Source organism: Setaria viridis, chromosome 5 (genome assembly GCF_005286985.2).
Source record: "Setaria viridis chromosome 5, Setaria_viridis_v4.0, whole genome shotgun sequence".
Lineage (NCBI taxonomy): Eukaryota > Viridiplantae > Streptophyta > Magnoliopsida > Poales > Poaceae > Setaria > Setaria viridis.
The window spans coordinates 12,653,483-12,671,732 of NC_048267.2; the positions used below are offsets into that span (position 1 = coordinate 12,653,483).

The 18,250-nt window shown below is 49.0% G+C and overlaps 1 protein-coding gene and 1 pseudogene across 1 annotated transcript; one reads left to right on the plus strand and one right to left on the minus strand.

Annotated features, from left to right (window-relative positions):
- Positions 1–401: 401 nt before the first annotated feature.
- LOC117858509 (cytochrome P450 710A1) lies at positions 402–2,899 on the minus strand. The gene has a single exon (XM_034741580.2). The coding sequence runs from the start codon at positions 2,447–2,449 to the stop codon at positions 917–919; it is 1,533 nt and encodes a 510-aa protein (XP_034597471.1). The 5' UTR covers positions 2,450–2,899; the 3' UTR covers positions 402–916.
- Positions 2,900–6,623: 3,724 nt separating this feature from the next.
- LOC140222792 (uncharacterized) lies at positions 6,624–7,670 on the plus strand (annotated as a pseudogene).
- The last annotated feature ends 10,580 nt before the right edge of the window (positions 7,671–18,250 follow it).

Here is an 18,250-nt window from a genome sequence, read left to right on the forward strand (position 1 = left end):
CAGGTAGGCTGTGCATAACTACACGGATGATGTAAGAGGCACGTACAAAAGGAAGGAACAACCACACATCGCCATGGCCCAATGCTATACATGTCTGCATCCAAACTCATGAATTTAAACAGGAAGGAAGAAGCAGCAATATATTGGCAAAATCACGACATATTGCCATGAAAAAAAAGATGCTCTCTTTTTTCCCCAAAAAATCATCGACAAAATTCATTGCAGACATGAGCAGGTAAGCTAAGGAAGCAGCAACAGCATATTTGGCCTAGTCAAACGTGCCATAAACAGAACAAACTACGGGCCATTTTCACGCAGTTTAACCGCAAGCAGTGGACGCTAACTGGAAGCTTCCAGCTTTCCATACACTCCACGAAATCCAAGCAGAAACAGCAAGCACGAAACGATGAAAGGAACAGTGCGCGCGTACACAGTCCACATACGATACCTATTTTTGTTGCCAAATTCATCGACCATCATTGCCAGATATACGCGCCAGCTCCGCTCACCAGCCAACAGTACACCGCACATGCAGTCACCAACCCAGTTGTTGTACTATTCATCCACACAGTGCGGTGCTTGTGCTAGTATCTCCTTCCACCTCTGGGGTGTGGAGTCTGCACTGGACAGACAGGGACCCCGAGCGGAGCAGAGCACTAGTAGAGCAGAGCAAAGCTACAGTCCCAACCCAACCAAACCTAACCCAATTGCCAACAAAATAATTGAATGGAGTGTCCCCGCCACAGATCAGACACGAGCAAGCCAACACCACAACCTACAAATCATCATCACCAGCGACGGACACGACCTGCCCCGCCAAGGAATCGAAAAGAAAAATGGAGAGACACGGAATGGCAGGCAGCAGGGGCAAGAGGAGCAAGAGGACAAGGGGACCTGCCTGCCTACGGCTCGGAACTCAGAAGGACGGGAACTTGGCGCAGCGCTGCTTGAGGTACACGGCGCAGCCGTCCTTGGGCACGATGGTCGGCATGTACACGGGGTCGTCGCACCCCGGCGTCCTCTCCCGCCGGAAGTCCACCACCGATACGAACAGCGCCATGAACAGCACCAGGTGGTTGAGCGCGTACCGCTGCCCCACGCACTGGTGCGGCCCGGCGCCGAACGCCAGGAAGTTGCGCTTGAACGCCACGTCCTCCCGCCGGGACTCGGAGAAGAAGCGCTCCGGGTCGAACGCGTCGGGCTCCGGGAACCCCTGGAACGACGACTCGTACACCGACGGGAACACGATGGCGCCCTTGGGCACCGTGTACCACTCCGTCAGCTGGAACGGCTCCCCCGCGATGTGCGGCACCAGCGTCGCCGGCGGCCGGTGCCGGACGACCTCGCGCGCCACCGCCTGGGTGTACCGCATCTCCTGGATCTTCTCCGCGGTAATGGGCTCGCCCGACTCCGGCGACCAGGCCGCGGCCACCTCGGTGCGCACGCGGGCGAGCACGTCCGGGTGGGAGTCCAGCGCCGAGACGGCCCAGCAGAGCGATGAGGTGGATGCGTCCTGCGCCGCGAAGAGGAAGTCGAACATGAACCCGCCGATCTCCTCGTCGTCGGTGTGCGCAGGTGGCGGGCGCCCCGCCGATGCGGCCTCCTCCATCTCCCGCAGCGTGTCCTGCATCCAGAAGTCCACCAGGCACTCGGGCTCGACGCCGGCGCGCATGCGCGCCTTGCTCTCCCGCGCGCACTCGCCCAGCGTGCGCACCAGCCGCGCCACCCCCTGCCGCGCGCGCCGGAACGCGAACCCCGGCAGGTCCACGGGCATCGCCATCAGCCCGACGTTGAAGAGGTTGTAGTCGCTCGCGAACCGCCGCCGCGCCTCCTCGCTCAGGTACGGCCCCGCGAACACCGTCTGCGAGGTCTCCAGGTTCATGTCGCGGCAGGGCACCCGTATTGGGAAGGCCCTACCGCCCTCGGCGGCGCTCCGGTCGAGCCACCGCCGGAGGTGCGCCAGGATGACCCGCTGCTGGAGGGCGGCGTAGGTGGAGAGCGCGCGCGGGGTGAAGTTGGGCGCGATCCGGCGGCGCAGGTCCTTGTGGTCCTCGCCGAACATGTAGATGAGGTTGTGGTCCCCGAAGAGCTTCTTGCCGAAGGGGTGGCCGATGAGGTGGAACGCGTCGGGGCGGACGTTGGCGAACACGCGGTGGGACAGCTCCGAGTCGCGGATGAACACGATGAACCGCCCCACTAGGAAGTCCGCCGCGAGCCCCGCGCCGGACTTCTTGGCGCGCGCCGCCTGCCCGTCCCAGTACCCCGTCGGGTCGCGGATCATGTGGGCGACGCTCCCGAGGAACGGCACGACGAGCGGCGGGCCCGGCAGGGGGCCCTTCTTGCGGTGGTAGGACAGCTGCTCCACCAGGAAGTAGAAGGCCACCGCCGCCACCAGGAACGGCGCCGCCGCGCGGATGTCCAAGAAACTGGACAGCGACTCCGCCGCCATTGCTCCCCGGCCGGCCTGTAGCACTAGCAGCCGCCGCTACCGCGCAGGTCTCCAGAGGGCTGAGGCTCGCGGGGAGCTGGAGCTCGCCTCTCCCTCTCCCCTTTGACGCGGATGGTATTCAGAAGAGGTATATTTATGCCACGGGGCTCGCTCGGCTGGAAGGGAAGGTTGGAGCGGGAATTCTGCGGTCAAAGGCTGGCTGGGAAAGGGAAAGGAAAGGAGGCGGCCTTTTCGCCTGGCTGGCACGGCCGTGGCGGATTGGCTGATGGCCGCGGGGTGGAAGAAACGAGGACGAGGAGGACGACGGAGGCGCACGGCCGCTCCGCACGGGGGCGCTCAGGCTTTGCGGATAGGAATCCTTTCACAGAATGGGAAAGTGGGAGAAGCCAAGGCAAATCCGAGGATAGCGACGACAGGGATGGACGCCTAACCGCCTAGGGTTGAGAATCGGAAACCCGTTCTACCACCGTTGCTCCGTGCCGGTCCTTATTTGCCCCACAAGAAAAGCCAAATTTTCAAACTCCTCTTTAGTTTAATTTTCAACTATGATGAAGTTGGAAACCGTTTGTTTCACGACGGCACAAACAAACTTCACTTCTAACCACACGGGTCAAGTCCAACAAAACGGTTGCAATTAAGGTGAATGAAGTAAAGTGGATAAATTTGATAATTCAGATTCATGGAAATGGTTGCTTTAGAGTTCATGTTTAACGGACCAAATCAAAATTTATATCTCAATGTTGAATGGACGTCACACATAAAAGGGTTTTGGATCTAACAGGCACAATGTACCATTTCATTCTTAACCAAACAATTAAATTCCCTAAGTAGTCGTTCTCTTTTTCAAACATCTTCCTAAACAAAATAGTCAACGATGTTTTATCTTCTTTTCCCATGTTTTCATATTGCTTGTTACCTTATTGCTCCTACTGTTGTCACATTACATCTCAAACCTTAAGACTCTACGACCAGTGAAAATAAAAATAAAAATGTGCTACCTGTGCTAGGGCTATGGCTGTGTGCAGTCGCAGAGGCCGGAATATTATCCTTTTTCTATAAAAAAAATGTGCTAGGGCTTTTATGCCTGTGCAATATAGTATCATTGGTACTGGCAAAAATTGGACAATTATTAAGCTTATTGATTCAATTGCAACCTTTTTTAAGAGGAAGCCAAGATAAATGATTAAATTTCTTGGAGTGGCTATACAATGAGCTTGAGTATGGTAATAGGTGTTTGTGAAAAAATGTATGACAAAGGAAGATGGTGAGTAGGTTTACTCTCTCTTGATCATCTAGATTATAAGATAGATAGATCGAGGTGGTGGCAAGGCTTCCTCCCCTTTGACCCTCTAGAATATGGATCGTCTACCATACTAAGAAAAACAACAGGCCATCTTTCGGTGAAGGTTATAAAGGCATTCCTACAGTAACTGGGCTGGTATTAATAATATAACTTTGAGTTCCTAACTGACAGCTTGGTACATCTACCATATTTTTATAGTACCGTGGATCCATGTGTGCCAGAGAATTTCATGAAAAAATAAAATAAAAATATAGTATTGATTATATAACATTGCTCTATTACCATGGGTTACGTAGATGTGTGGAAAAGCCACAAAGCCACAAACACGTTGCGTCAAACAAGGTGGAGCTGGCGGATTTGGTGGTTGTAGTTGTAGCTGATTCCTCGGCAAATCTTTCTGGCTCCTGGGGCCTCCGATAACGACGTTTGCAGCTCTCAGCTTGCCTACAAACTGACTTTAATTTGACAAATACACAGTAGTGTAGAACATTCTTCTCCAAGTGAAACTAGTCGAACGTTCTAAAGTGGCGGCCAGCTTGCGTGAAAGGTCAATGCAACTGAACAAAGGGAAGTCAATTATCTACTAGCTTCTTATTGGCGAAAACTGTCGCATCATCCTTGTAAGGCTATAGATTGTGCCGCTTTTTATTCTTGTATTCTAGATGGCATCCGAAGCCATTTCTCTGGATTATCTTGTATGATTTCCCCTCTTCTTCTTCGAATATTTTTCTTCACAACATTTAGCCCGTTTGACCAATGTTTGCATATCCAAGAGCAATCTTTCTTTAATAGATACTCCAGTGTAAAAAAATTGTAAGATAAGTTTAAGATCATATATATATCAAAAAGTGTATTTTTCGTCCCCTAAGTATCACAAAAGTGTGACTTTCATCCCTTATGTTTTACTTGGTACAGATCAATCCCCTATCTAATTAAACCGGTGCATTATTCATCCCACCTTGGGTTAACAACGGTTTATGCCACGTAAGCAGCTGACTAATCACTAGTACTTAAACATGTCAGCCAGCAGACCAACAGCTCCAGCAAGCCTTCCATTAATCATGGGCTCGCGTGGGCCGCCCAAGCCACATTGACATTAATCGTGCGCTCGCGTGGGCCGCCCAAGCCACATTGAATCGAGCCATACGGTGGTTAACATAAACCCTAGTGCGCGAGTGCTCGTGAAGATGGCGGCGGCGGCGGCAGCATACATACGCGACGGCAGATGCACAAAATTGATTCACGTCACTAAGCCTACAATTCTTCTGGTAAGCTCTCCTGTTTGCTCATTTTATATTTTGTTGTGTTCATCCTCTATTCATCAACATGGCCGGCTCGTCGTGACCATCTAGAATACATCTTCATGTAGGGTAGAGATGGATCATGTCGAATACCAAGCAGTTCATATTCATTTGGATGGCGATCTTGTGAGTAGTGGTGGCAATGTCAGCTACGTTGGTGGGTCTGATGAGTTGATATATATTGAACGCAACAAGATGTCTCTAAAAGAGATTAGAGGGCATTTCAGGGAGGTGTCTGGTCAGGAGGCAAATGACATGAGATTCCACTGGTTAATGCCCGATAGGGATATGCGTGATGGATTCATGTTGTTATATGATGATACAAACTTTGAACTCATGAAGAATACCATTCTGGACTGGACTTATGCAGAGGTATATGTTGAATCTAGTGGTGGTAATATGGCTACAAGCAACCTGATTACTCCAGTTGTGCCTACTCCTCCACTAATTGAAGTCAGATGTAGTGAGACAATAAATTGTAATGAGTTTTATGACAATCCAAAGTCAAGGTCAAAGAATGGTACAAGGACTGTAGCTAAGAAGAAGCAACAGATTGTGCAGGTGGTCGAAGAAGAGGATGAAGAGAGCAGTGACAGTGAGTATGTGGATGGTGATTCATCGTCATCTGAAGAAGATGATGAGGGAGCTGTTGTCACTGAAAAATTCAGGGAGTATAAGAAGATGCTTCGTGAAGGCAAGTATGAGCACCTAGATGAGATTTATTTTGAGAGGTTATCAGTTGGATCGAAAAACATGGTAGGAGATGAGAATGAAGATGGATGGCAGTGTATATGAAGACTCACCTAACTTTAATGATTCATTTGATGAAATAGATGATGAAGGGCACCTTGTCAAAAGAGAGTCAAGATATCCTAGGTTCAGCGAAAATCATGAGGTGCCACAGTTCTCTTTGGGTATGAAATTTACTGATAAGAAACAATTCAAGGAGACAATCATAAATTATGGACTTCATGAGAGGAAACTAATCAGATTTAAGAAGGATGACCTAGAGAGGGTTAGAGCTGTGTGTGATTGGGTTACATGCCCATGGACATGCCTTCTATCTGATACAACCAAATCTAAAAGTTGGCAAATCACAACCTTCAATGATCTGCACACATGCCCACAAAGGAAAGATAACAAGTTAGTGACTGCAAAAAGAATAGCTATGAAGTATGAAAAGCTAATCAGAGCCAACCCATGTTGGAGGATAGGTAGTCTAAAATCTCATATTGCAGAGGAAATGTTTGCTGATGTTAGCATTTATAAAGTAAAGAGAGCTAAGAAGCTTGTTATGCTAAAGTGGCTTGATGCAACAAAGGAACAGTATGGCAAAATATATGAGTATCAAGCGGAACTGCTCAGAACTAACCCTGGATCAACTCTCGTTGTCAAGCTTGAACCTAATAAAGAAGTATCAATCTTTCAGAGAATTTATGTGTGCCTAGATGCAATAAAGAAGGGATTCATGGCTGGATGTAGGAGAGTGATAGGCCTTGATGGTTGCTTCTTTAAAGGCGCAACCAACGGAGAGCTATTGTGTACCTTAGGGAGGGATGCAAACAACCAAATGTACCCAATAGCATGGGCCGTGGTGGAAAAGGAGAATAATGAATCATGGGATTGGTTCTGTTATCTGCTATTCAAGGATGTGCTAGTGAGTGATGGTATTGGGTGGGTGATAATTTCTGACCAGCAAAAGGGCATTATCAATGTTGTGAGCTTTTGGGCACCTCAGGCTGAACATAGAAACTGTGCAAGGCATATCTACGCTAACTGGAGAAAAACCTACAGGACAAAGGAATGGCAAAAACTCTTTTGGAGATGTGCAAAGGCACCAAGTGTGCCTCTGTTCAATTTAGCGAGGGCCAAGCTTGCAAAGAAAACAAGAGATGGAGCTGACGCTATCCTTAAAATAGCCTCTCAACACTGGTCTAGAGCTTACTTCAAATTAGGATCCAACTGTGACAGTGTAGACAATAACATATATGAGAGCTTTAACAAATGGATTGTTGAAGCAAGATTTTTTCCTATCATTTCTATGCTAGAAACCATTAGGAGGAAGGTAATGGTTAGCATCTAGGAACAAACGACAAAGTGCGACAGATGGACAGGGCTAATATGTCCCAGTATTTACAAGAAAATAAACTCATACATCAAGTTGACTGCAAATTGTGAAGCAATCTTGAATGGTGCAGGCAAATTTGAGGTGAAGTATTTTACTCATAGATATACTGTTGATTTGAATGAGAGAAAGTGTAGCTGTAGATACTGGGAACTGTCAGGACTACCTTGCCATCATGCTATATCATGCATACACTTGCTTACTAACAATCTAGATGCATATGTGGCTAATTGTTACTCGGTAGAACATTTCAAGCGGACTTATGCACATTGCCTAGAACCTGTTGAGGGCATGCAACAATGGCAAACATCAGATAAACCTAGAATTGTAGCTCCAGGATATGTGAAGCTTCCTGGAAGGCCTAAGAAAGAGCATACAAGAGAAGGACATGAGAAACCTAAAGCGACAAAGTCATCAAAGGTAGGAACAAAAATTAAATGCAGCTGGTGCAAATGTACTACTCACAAGAAGAGAACTTGCAAAGCTGTATAATGATGCAAATGTACTACTCACAACAAGAGAACTTGCAAAAATATAAAGCTCACCTGGCTGTAGATAGAGGAGGTGCAGGACAGGATAACCCTCCACCGAAAGCACCATCACAGAACAAAAGCATGGTTAGTTAATTTTTTTCATGTTTTATGTCCTTTTTCCCTACCTAAATACACTTAAATCTAAGTATGTACTATGCAGGTTGGTACAAAGAAGAGGAAGAAAAGTGACAGCACCAAGCTCTCCGAGGGACAATGCTCATCTTCCAACCTGCAGTCTGCTAATGCGCATCTCAGAACTTAGGAACTTAGGAAGAAAAAGAATAACCTGCCACAACTATGCCTGTAAGATTGAGATGGCCAATTTGTGTGTTTTATCCATCTTTATTTTGTGGAATTCCTTATTTTGTTACTTTTGTGAATCTTAGATATGTATGACTTATTCAATTTGTGTTTCTGAGTTTTACATCTCTATTAATCATGTTAACCTGATAAGGGCATACATTTGCATCAAGACCAATCGGCCACATGGCAACTGTGAAAAAAGTCTGTACTCTTGAAGCCATGAGCTCCCCAATCCACAAATTAACAACACTACTCCTAGCTAAGCTATTGATTACCTGTTGGTGAAGATCGAGCAGGCCAAAGCAGAAGCTCTTGACATATAGCAGTAGCATGCACCTCCTGGTTAAGCAATCCGTGCCTACTCCTATTTTTTAGCTCATGGTTGCCGCCGCCACAGTGCCACCGGCTAACATCAGCACCTTTCCTTCTCCTCCACTCTTCAGCAGCAAGACACCCAGGAAGGAGATGGGACGGGAAACTAACTAATCCCACAACGTTTATTCCCTTGTTGTTGCTCAACATGCCTAGCACCATAGCTCGATGTGGCGACGGGGGAGCTCGATGTTGCGGTCAGCAGGCTTGATTCGGTGGCCAGCGGGGCTCGACGCGGCGGCGCTGGAGCTAGATGTTGCGGTCAGTAGGCTTGATTCGGTGGCCGGCGGGGCTAAAGCTGCGACGTTTGAGCTCAATTCAGCTGCAGCGGTGCTCGATTTGGCGGCGGCGGGTTCGATTTGTCCACATCGGCGCTCAATTTCGTAGTGATGGAGCTCTCGATTCAGCTGCTGTGGGTGTCAATTTGCCTACAACAGAGGTCAATTTGGTGGTGTTGGAGGTTGATTCAATGTGGCTTGAGCAGCCAACTCTAGCGCATGATTAATGGAAGGCTTGCTGGAGCTGTTGGTCCGCTGGCTGACGTGTCTAAGTACTAGTGATTAATCAGCTGCTTACATGGTATAAACCATTGTTAAACCGAGGTAGGAAGAATAATACATCGGTTTAATTAGATAGGGGATTAATTTGCACAGATTAAAATATAAGGGATGAAAGTCACACCTTTGTGATACTTAGGGGATGAAAAATACACTTTTTCCTATATATATATATGTGTGTGTGTGTATAAACCTAGAAAAGCGCAAACTATTCCAAAATGAGAAAGATGTATGTGCAAACCGTCACATGAAACCTCAGACTACTACCTTCTCGCTTTCTTAGCCGAGCTCTTAATCACGCTTGGGGGCTGTCCGACATGTTCGACAGACCACACCCTCACCTCCACGCTCAGAGGCTATCCGACCTGTTCGACAGACCACACCCTCGCCTTCACGCTCGGGGGATTTCCTCGCTATGCGCCAACCTCCGGGTCCAAACTTTTCTACTACCCCTCTCAAGGTTGCGCGACTAATTCGTCTGGAAGGCGTCCTAGCATGCGAAACTTAGACAACCTTGCATTCGCCCCTCTACAAGCTCGAGATCCGCTCTCAGCAGAGTGCTGGCCAGGCTAGACTAGGTGCTTAGCGGCTACAGGCCTAGGCCACATGGTGTCCTGTCAAACATACCAATGGAGGAAAGAAGTTTTGCCTATACATAAGTTAATCAACAAGTTTTCTTTCCCCATGGCACAGATTGATACATTTTACAGTTTTTTCATTACAGGTCCAATTCCTTAACTGTCCTCCATGGCTTGTCGATATTGCTTGGTCAGCTCCAGGAAGTTACCAACATCAAAGTTCTCCGCAACGCCCGTTCCGACACGTTCCACGGCCAGCCGGGGAAGTGCATCTTCAAAAGCGCCATGACATTCTTGGTGCACTCCACGGCGCTCTCCTTCATCAAGGCATTCAGCCAACTTGGTGCATTCTTTGACTCGGTCACGAACCAAGCTAAGTCATATATTCAATTAAATATTTTACGACTTTCGTATATCTCCACATGCCTCCAATGTCTCCATGATTTTCGCTGACCACCCTGGTCGCACCTCCGACTGCTTATACAGCTTGGTCCATCCACTACACAGGAAGTCGGAGGTTGCGCCCTATGAGTGCCAGTGCACGCTCTTTGCTTTTCCACACAGTTCTAACTGCTTTGCGGCTTGTCCATCTCTCTTAATGGTTGCTAAAGTATTTGGGTAGCACACTATTTAATCCGTGAAACCTTGACTTGTCTTGTGATGCCTTGTCTACAAACTCGAGATCCGCTCTCAGCAGACTGCTGGCTAAGCAAGGCTAGGTGCTTAAACGTAACAGACTAACTACCCGAGAAAATTACATGGCCCACAAAAGCAGGACGCGCAAGGATTTATTTATACGCCGAATAAAACTCCGAGTTATTCAATTATTAAATGTTCTATAGTATGCTACATAGTGATTGCATTCTACTTTTATAGCTCAGAAACGACTCAGCGTGATTCCTGCCACCCGGCTGACCTCCCAGGCTCGAGGGCTAGGTGCAGGAGGAAACTTGGAGTGCTTTTGCGGCTCGTCCGGCTCCCAGGCTCGAGGGTTGGGCACTAAAAACGACTTGGCATGCCTCCCGTTGCCTGGCCGACCTCTCTGGCTCGGGGCGGTAGGCGACTGGTGTACTTTCGTGGCTTGGCCGGCTCCCAAGCTTGGGGGCTGGGCGCCACAGACGACTCGGCGTACTTCCGCGACTCAGCCGGCTCCCAAGCTCGGGGACTAGGTGTCTTACTTTGGTTGGTGTACCTCCTTGGCTCTGCCAGTCCTCACGCTCGGGGGCTGGGCACCTATTTCAGGTCGGCGTGCCTCCTTGGCTCCGCCAGTCCTCATGCTGAGGGGCTGGGCACCCATTCCATATTGGTGTGCCTCCGCGGTTCTACCAGTCCTCACGCTTGAGGGCTGGGCGCCTATTTAAGGTCGGCGTGCCTCCGTGGCTCCGCTAGTCCTCACGCTCGGGGGCTGAACACCTACTTCAGGTCAACGTGCCTCCGTGGCTCCGTCAGTCCTCGCGCTCGGGGGCTGGGTGCCTATTTCAGGTTGGCATGCCTCCGTGGCTCCACCATTCCTCACGCTCTGGGGCTGCATGCCTATTTCAGGTCTGCGTGCCTCCGTGGTTCCGCCAGTCCTCGTGCTCGGGGGCTGGGCACTATATTTGGATCCCTTTTATGATGAAAACGATACATCAGATTCTTGACCATTGGACCGATTACTTTAATCGCTTCAATACTCAGGGGCTACTCCATATGGAGTGTGTCTTGTGACGCTCTCTATGTGCTTCCCTTCGACCCACAGGATGACCGCCATCCTCCAGCTCGGCAGTCGCCTGTGCCATGCGCACTCGGTTGTATGCTTGCTCAAGATATAATTTTTTTTCTTCTTTTTTGAGCATTGCGCAGCCTCTCAATCACTATGATAAAACCGCAACTTCAGCTCAGTTAATTACAAGCTTCGTTGCGCATCTATCAAGCTCCTATTCAACTCCACATTGCTCGGGGGCTTGAGGGATAAGGGTACCCACGGGTCCCTGTCGACCAAGACACTGGTCGGTCCTGACAGGTGGGCCTGCGTGACCACGTCGTGCGGGCTAAGGCATGAAGATACGTGGAGCACAAGTCCGAAGGCCGAGCGAACCGATTTTGCCTAGATATTGCAAGATACTTGTTGTAGTCCGACTCAGATTGCTTTCCATGTAACAACCAACTACGATTAGATCCTATCTGACTTGTAACTCTAGGTCATCAGCCTATATACGGTGGCTAGGGACACCCCTGGGGGTAACGCACCTCAACTCATCCCACCTCACGTTAACTCTTCGCATCTGCGATCAGCGATACATCCACCAAAACACAAGACGTATGGTATTACTCTCCGAAGACCCGAACCTACCTAACCTTGCACCTCTATGTTACCATTCGAGTTCTTGATCTTACGATCTCCCCTCCTACAAATCTACCACCTGGGTAACCGTCTGGTGGACTGCCGGTCACCAAATCCGACAGTAACCTAAGTTGAGATGTACTGATGCGGCGAGCGTCTGATAATACTAAAAATCATAGAAAATAGGGATAAGAATAATCAAGAATGGGATGATATATTTTTTGTAAAAATCAAAACCTACCGCTCTCTCTTATCGAAAGTGCAGGCCATTTTAGCCTTGCCATGAGAATTAGGGTATGTTTTGGTGGACTTTCACCACTTTTAGATGGTTTTAGCTACTCTTGATCACCTAATGGCTAAATCTCTTTTTGGGCTTGGGTAAAGTTTAGCTGGACCTGTTTGGATCCTTTGCAGCTAAATTTTAGATGATGGATCTAAATAGGAGGGTTGGCTAATTTTAATCCACCTTTAGATCCACTGTTTGGATCATCGGGGACTAAAATTTAGGTGACTAAAGTTTCATCCCAGATCAAACTGAGCGTGCCTTTGCAAAAATGGCTGTGCCTAGCCTTCGACCAATATCTCATAACCAACCAATTAAAGGTAGATGAATAGCATAGATGGCTGCTAGACCGCATTAGCTGGTCAGGGAAAGGGACTTCGAACTGTGATTAGCTGACTTGACTCGATGATGCAACAGGTGGGTCGCGGCTTAGCTTAGAAAATAAAAACAAAACCTGGGGCGCGGCCTGCGGGCTGGAGCGGCCGCGCACAAGAAACAGGAGCTGGCCTACGACTCCACCACGATCCACGACCACGAGGAGCATGCGCGCCGCGGCATCCATCCTTCCTTCATCCGGCCGGCAGCGACACCTCCCTCGCTCGCTGCCGCACCCGTCGTCAGCAGAGGTCAGCCCCACCCAGGACCGGCTCTATAATTCTAAGGACCTTTGGGCAAGCATAAAGATAAGGGCCTGTTGAACTAATTTTTAATATCAAAACTAAAGTATAAACTTTGCAATTCATATAGCTCATAAAATATAACAATAGTGTAAAAAAATAAAAAATAATAATCATGATGATTAACTCAAATAAAGATATAATGCTTCAGTGCTTTATAAAAATCGTCTTCGGGCATTTCTTGATGTAAAATCTTCAAAAATAGTATCAAGATTAATGTTGTCCAAAACATCTTTCTCAATGCTGCACATAGCCAATCCATTCAATCTTTCTTGTGACATAGTTGATCTCAAATAATTTTTCAATAGTTTCAATTTGGAGAAACTTCTTTCGGCTAATGCTACTGTCACTATAATAGTTAAGAGAATCCGATATGCAATTGACGAAGGATGGAATTGCCAAGATTCTCCCTCAAAGCCGTAAGGCACTGCTCCTTCTACGCAATTGACGAAGGATGGAAATACTACATGAAGAAATAATATTAATTAGATGATTGCTCTTTGACAAAATTGACAAAAAAGAAAATGAAGATTAAACTTCAAATAAGCGCTCGCCTCTGACCCTGACGGCGCACGCGGCTCGCCTCTGTCCTCTGACGCGCTCCAGATGCGGCGCTCGGCGCTCACCTCCTGCACCTACGTGATGATGGCTCTGATCGTCTGATTGCATCGGCGGCGGCACGACCACAGAGTCAGGAGCGTATACGTATACAGAGTCAGGGATGGCACAGGCACGAAGCAATTTGGCAAGCCTAGTACAGGCACAGAGCAATTTGGTAGGCCTGATTTGACATGGACAAGAGGCAGGCCGCAGTTGTTACGCGGGGCATTTTGAAAGGCTGAAACAAAGTCCACCAACCAAACTATATGTACTAATTGGATCCCCGGGCTAAACTTTAGCCCCTGTCACATCCAATATTTGACACTAATTCGGAGTATTAAACATAGGCTAATTACAAAACCAATTTCACAACCCCTAGGCTAAATCGCGACACGAATCTATTAAGCCTAATTAGTCCATGATTTGACAATATGGTGCTACAGTAAACATTCGCTAATGATGGATTAATTAGGCTTAATAGATTCGTCTCGCGATTTAGCCTAGGGGTTCTGCAATTAGTTTTGTAATTAGCTTATGTTTAATCCTCCTAATTAACATCCGAATATCCGATGTGACACGAACTAAACTTCAGCTTCAGGATCCAACCACCCTATCTTAGGCCCTCAGTTTCATGGGCCCGGACGGTCGTACGGCCTGCCCCTCCCCTAGAGCCGGCCCTGGCCCCACCCCCACTCGTCGGTAGCTCCAACCTCCAAGATGCAGCACACGCACCAACGCCGGCGGCCCTGTCCGTGTCCGTGCCCCTGCATGCATCTCTGCTCTCCTTCGCCTCTGCGCGCGCAGCCGAGGCCTCCGGTCCAATGGGCAAATCGCTATAACCTGTGGTCCTATCCTACCAGCCATGGCCAAGGAGGATTGGAGCTTGGAGGAGGTGGTTCATTGGTTGGTTCATTCAAGGTTTCAAGCTTGCACACACACTGACACACACGTCGCAACAAAACCCATCCATATGCAGCAAGTGAAGCGGGACAGCTGGGCAGGATGTTTCGGATCTCGACGACTGCTGGATCTGTTGCACCTCGACCGGGGCTCTCCGATCCCACAGACATGCACAAGCCTGAAGACTGCCCAACGGCCCAAAGGAAGAACACCTCAAAATGGTTAAACTTTCAAGTGTTTTTTTCGAGTAGGATCCGACGTGTCACTCCGGATCTGGACCGATCGGGGCAATGTTGGATCAACCATCATGCACTCTAGCGAGGAGTTGGCACTGTCGTTTTGTGTAGACGCAGCCATGCAGCAGGGCTCGCGAATCCATCTTGTTAGCTGGTGAGAATTGAAGCGCTGAATTCGGCATAGATGACACCTGAATCACACGCACCCATCGTGTTCTCTGGGTAGAATGCAATGTTTTTTTTAAAAAAAAAAGCAGAAACGCATTACGTGCATGCAAACTCTGGGCATCAGTTGCCCTGACCCTTTCTTTGAAAAGAATTTTTTTTTGCCATGATCCGAATGGCCGAATCATGTGATCGTGATGACTGATCGATGAGATGGCATCACGTGCGCTGAGCCGTGACAGGGAGCGATCTTTGATTCAGAGCTGTCTGGTGTTTGCTTCCCAAGGAACATAATAATAATAGTACTAAAAAGTACTAAAAGAAGCGATCCACTGATTCAGAACTGTAGCAGACAGCAGCCAGCGATTCAGAGTAAGTCCCGGTCCACTGTCGGGCTGCTACAGTACTACTCCAGGTAGGTTCGTTCATTCACTATTTTCACTGAATCTGGGGTGTTTGGATACGAGGTGCTAAACTTTAGCAGGGTCATATCGGATGTTCGGATACTAACTAGGAGGACTAAACATGAGCTAATTACAAAACTAATTGCACATATGGAGTCTAATTCACGAGATGAATCTATGAAGGCTAATTAATCCATCATTAGCAAATAGTTAATGTAGCACCACATTGTCAAATCATGGGCTAATTAGGCTTAATAGATTCGTCTCGCGAATTAGACTCCATCTGTGCAATTAGTTTTATAATTAGACTATATTTAATACTCTTAATTAGTATCCAAACATCCGATATGATAGGTGCTAAAGTTTAGCAGAGGGTATCCAAACACCCTCTGAATCCACCCTCTGAATCCAGAAAAAACACACGCTCTCACACATTGACATTGGCATGCGCAGCTAGCTTGCAGCCAGGGATGAGGATTTGGATTTCAGACGCCGGGTGTTCTTCGTTCGAGCCGGCGAAGGCCTCGTTCAGCAGAAAGGAACGGTTCCAGACCTGGAACGGTTCCAGGCCAGAGTGGATCCGGCCCTTTCACTTATTCTTGGCGTGGAATGCTTCTAGACAAGTAATTATCATGCGTTCGGCAATAAAGGATTAAATCCTGTCATTTCAGTTGCCACAATTCACTCAACTTTTGAAGTAAAAGCCTAGAACCGCATCTCTCAGCCACAGATCTGTTAAACAACATGCGCATTGCAGAGAAAATTGCTGATCTAGAACTAGAAGTCATCCTAACAGAACACATTGAATTCTTCTGAAATTGCTCAACAGAGGCCGGGAAGAAAACATACAGAGAAACAACCCATCCTCTACATTGCTACACCATGGAGCCAGTTGAGCAACATACACCATAGGGCCTCCCCTAGGAAACCAAAGCAAAGGGAGGGGGAGAAGCTGAAATCAAAAATGTATTTCCAACACGTGGAGCTGCGCTCACCTCTGGATCCAAGAATCGAAGCAAGAAGAAGCACCACGAGAGCAAGACTCCACATATCGCCCCTTCTCACACACGGGTTGCCACTGCAGTGGAAAAATAGCAAGCCCAGCAGCGGCTGTCAATGCCGGCACTGATCACAACCGCGCCAGCTCCGCCGCGCCGCCACTCCTCGCCCCACAACCGCAAGAAGCCCTTGGAGCGCGGGAAGACGACGGAACCTGACTGACATTTTGGCGGTACGCCATGGATGGCACTAAACCCATGTGGAGGAATAGGAAGCCTAGCATCGATAAGGAGGAAGGGGGAGAAGGGAGCGGCACCAAATCGTCTCGTCGCCTCGCGCGCCGCCAGCTCGCGACACCGCCACGCTGTCTCGCGTCGGCGTCTCGCGCCGCTAGCTCCTAAGGATTCGTTCCGGAGGGGATAGGGTGGGGTTTCATTCCAGACCTTAGAGTGAAGGGTGAAACTAGCGGCTCCTGAGGATTCGTTCCGGAGGGGATAGGGTGGGATTTCATTCCAGACCTTAGAGTGAAGGGTGAAACCGAGCCGGCCCAGATTTAGTCGGACCAGAACAATTGAACGGCAATTTTCACTGAAGCCTAATCTCATTCCGAACTGGATCAAATCACCCGAACGAAATCAGCCGGCAGCGTTATACGCTGAATGGAATGAAGTTTGCATGCGAAGAAGAAGAGATCCGATCGAGGCACGGCAAGGCCTCTGACATGGCCCCGTGAGGTGACAACGAAAGCCTCTCCACGTGATATGTGTGATTTGTCGTGCGCCGCGCCGATAGGGCAAGCGTGGACGATGACGTTTCTGCGTGCCATGCATCCTGATCCCCTGACTGAGCCTGACACGCGATTCGCGTGCCGGTGCGGGTGTCGGTGCCATCCAGATTCCGGACGCCCGCCCTGAATCATCATCATACAGGGGATGAGGGGAAGACGCCAAGCGTGCGCATGCATGCGCGTGAAGCCCAAGGCCGGAGCTGATGGTGATCCCCCGGCGGGTGCACGGCGAGTCGGCGGCGGTGGAGGCAACGAAACATGGATGCGCGCGAGGTTCACGTGACCTTTTGGCCCGGCGGCAAACATCCCGGGAGGGGGAGGGGGGCTCGGCGGACTCGGCGGCCGGGGACCAAAGCTACTATTTGCATCCATTGGACCGTATCAACAAACATTGGACATGAATACGGTCCCCATGATGATGCATGCGGTACTCGGGGACTTTCGTGCTGGGCTGCATCGAATTTGCCCGGCTCGGACCAAAAAACTTCTCTGGGAGACTGGTGGGACCTACTGGGTGGGCTGGCCTAGAGGCCTCGCCTTCTTCCATTCTGGCCCAACCAGCCCATTGGACATCTTCTCTACCTAGTTTACTCGACGTTGGGCTGATAAACCTGACACTTTCTGGTCTTTCTCATCGCAACTTCTGCCAATGTTCAGAAATTCAGAAATCAAAGTAGGGGTGGATCCCAACTAGCTCCCAACCTTGCTCAAGACTGATCCCGAACAACTAGTGGTGATCTCGGGTGGACGATTTCCTCGTAGTTCAAGAAATTTTGCACAAGTATTCTTGCGACATTTGCACTTACTCATACGAAATTTCCATGAAACTCATGCATTCCTAGACCTAGGAGGTGTGCTCGCGGGGTTTGTCCCTCTCCCTCGTGGGCAAGCTGACGGACGAGTCCAGATTTCAGAACCAGGCTGCTGCAGGTTGATGAGTGCCCAGGGACATAAACCACACTATTTCCTGCTTGCCAGAATAACTTCCAGCGGCCGGTACGGGCGCGGCCCGCACATGCACATGCAGCCGCTGCACCTGCAGAGGAACATGCCTATCCCTTGCCGCGGAAGGAAGGTACCTCCTGTTCTTGCCTGCCGCTGTTTAAAAACCCCGTCGGCGAAACAGCAAGGAATGAGATGCTTGCATGTCTGGTTGGATCGCATGTGACGGCCGGGGTTAATCCGCTTGCGCTTGGTTGTAAAGCACACCACCGTTAAACAAAACAATCCGGTGAATAGTATATGCTGTGCAGACACGGTAAGTTACGTTTACATTTTACATGCAGGTTTCAGCAGAGTTGCCAAAAGTATGGAGACAGTAGCAGCAGGGGAGGAATTCAGGGTGGACAAGACTC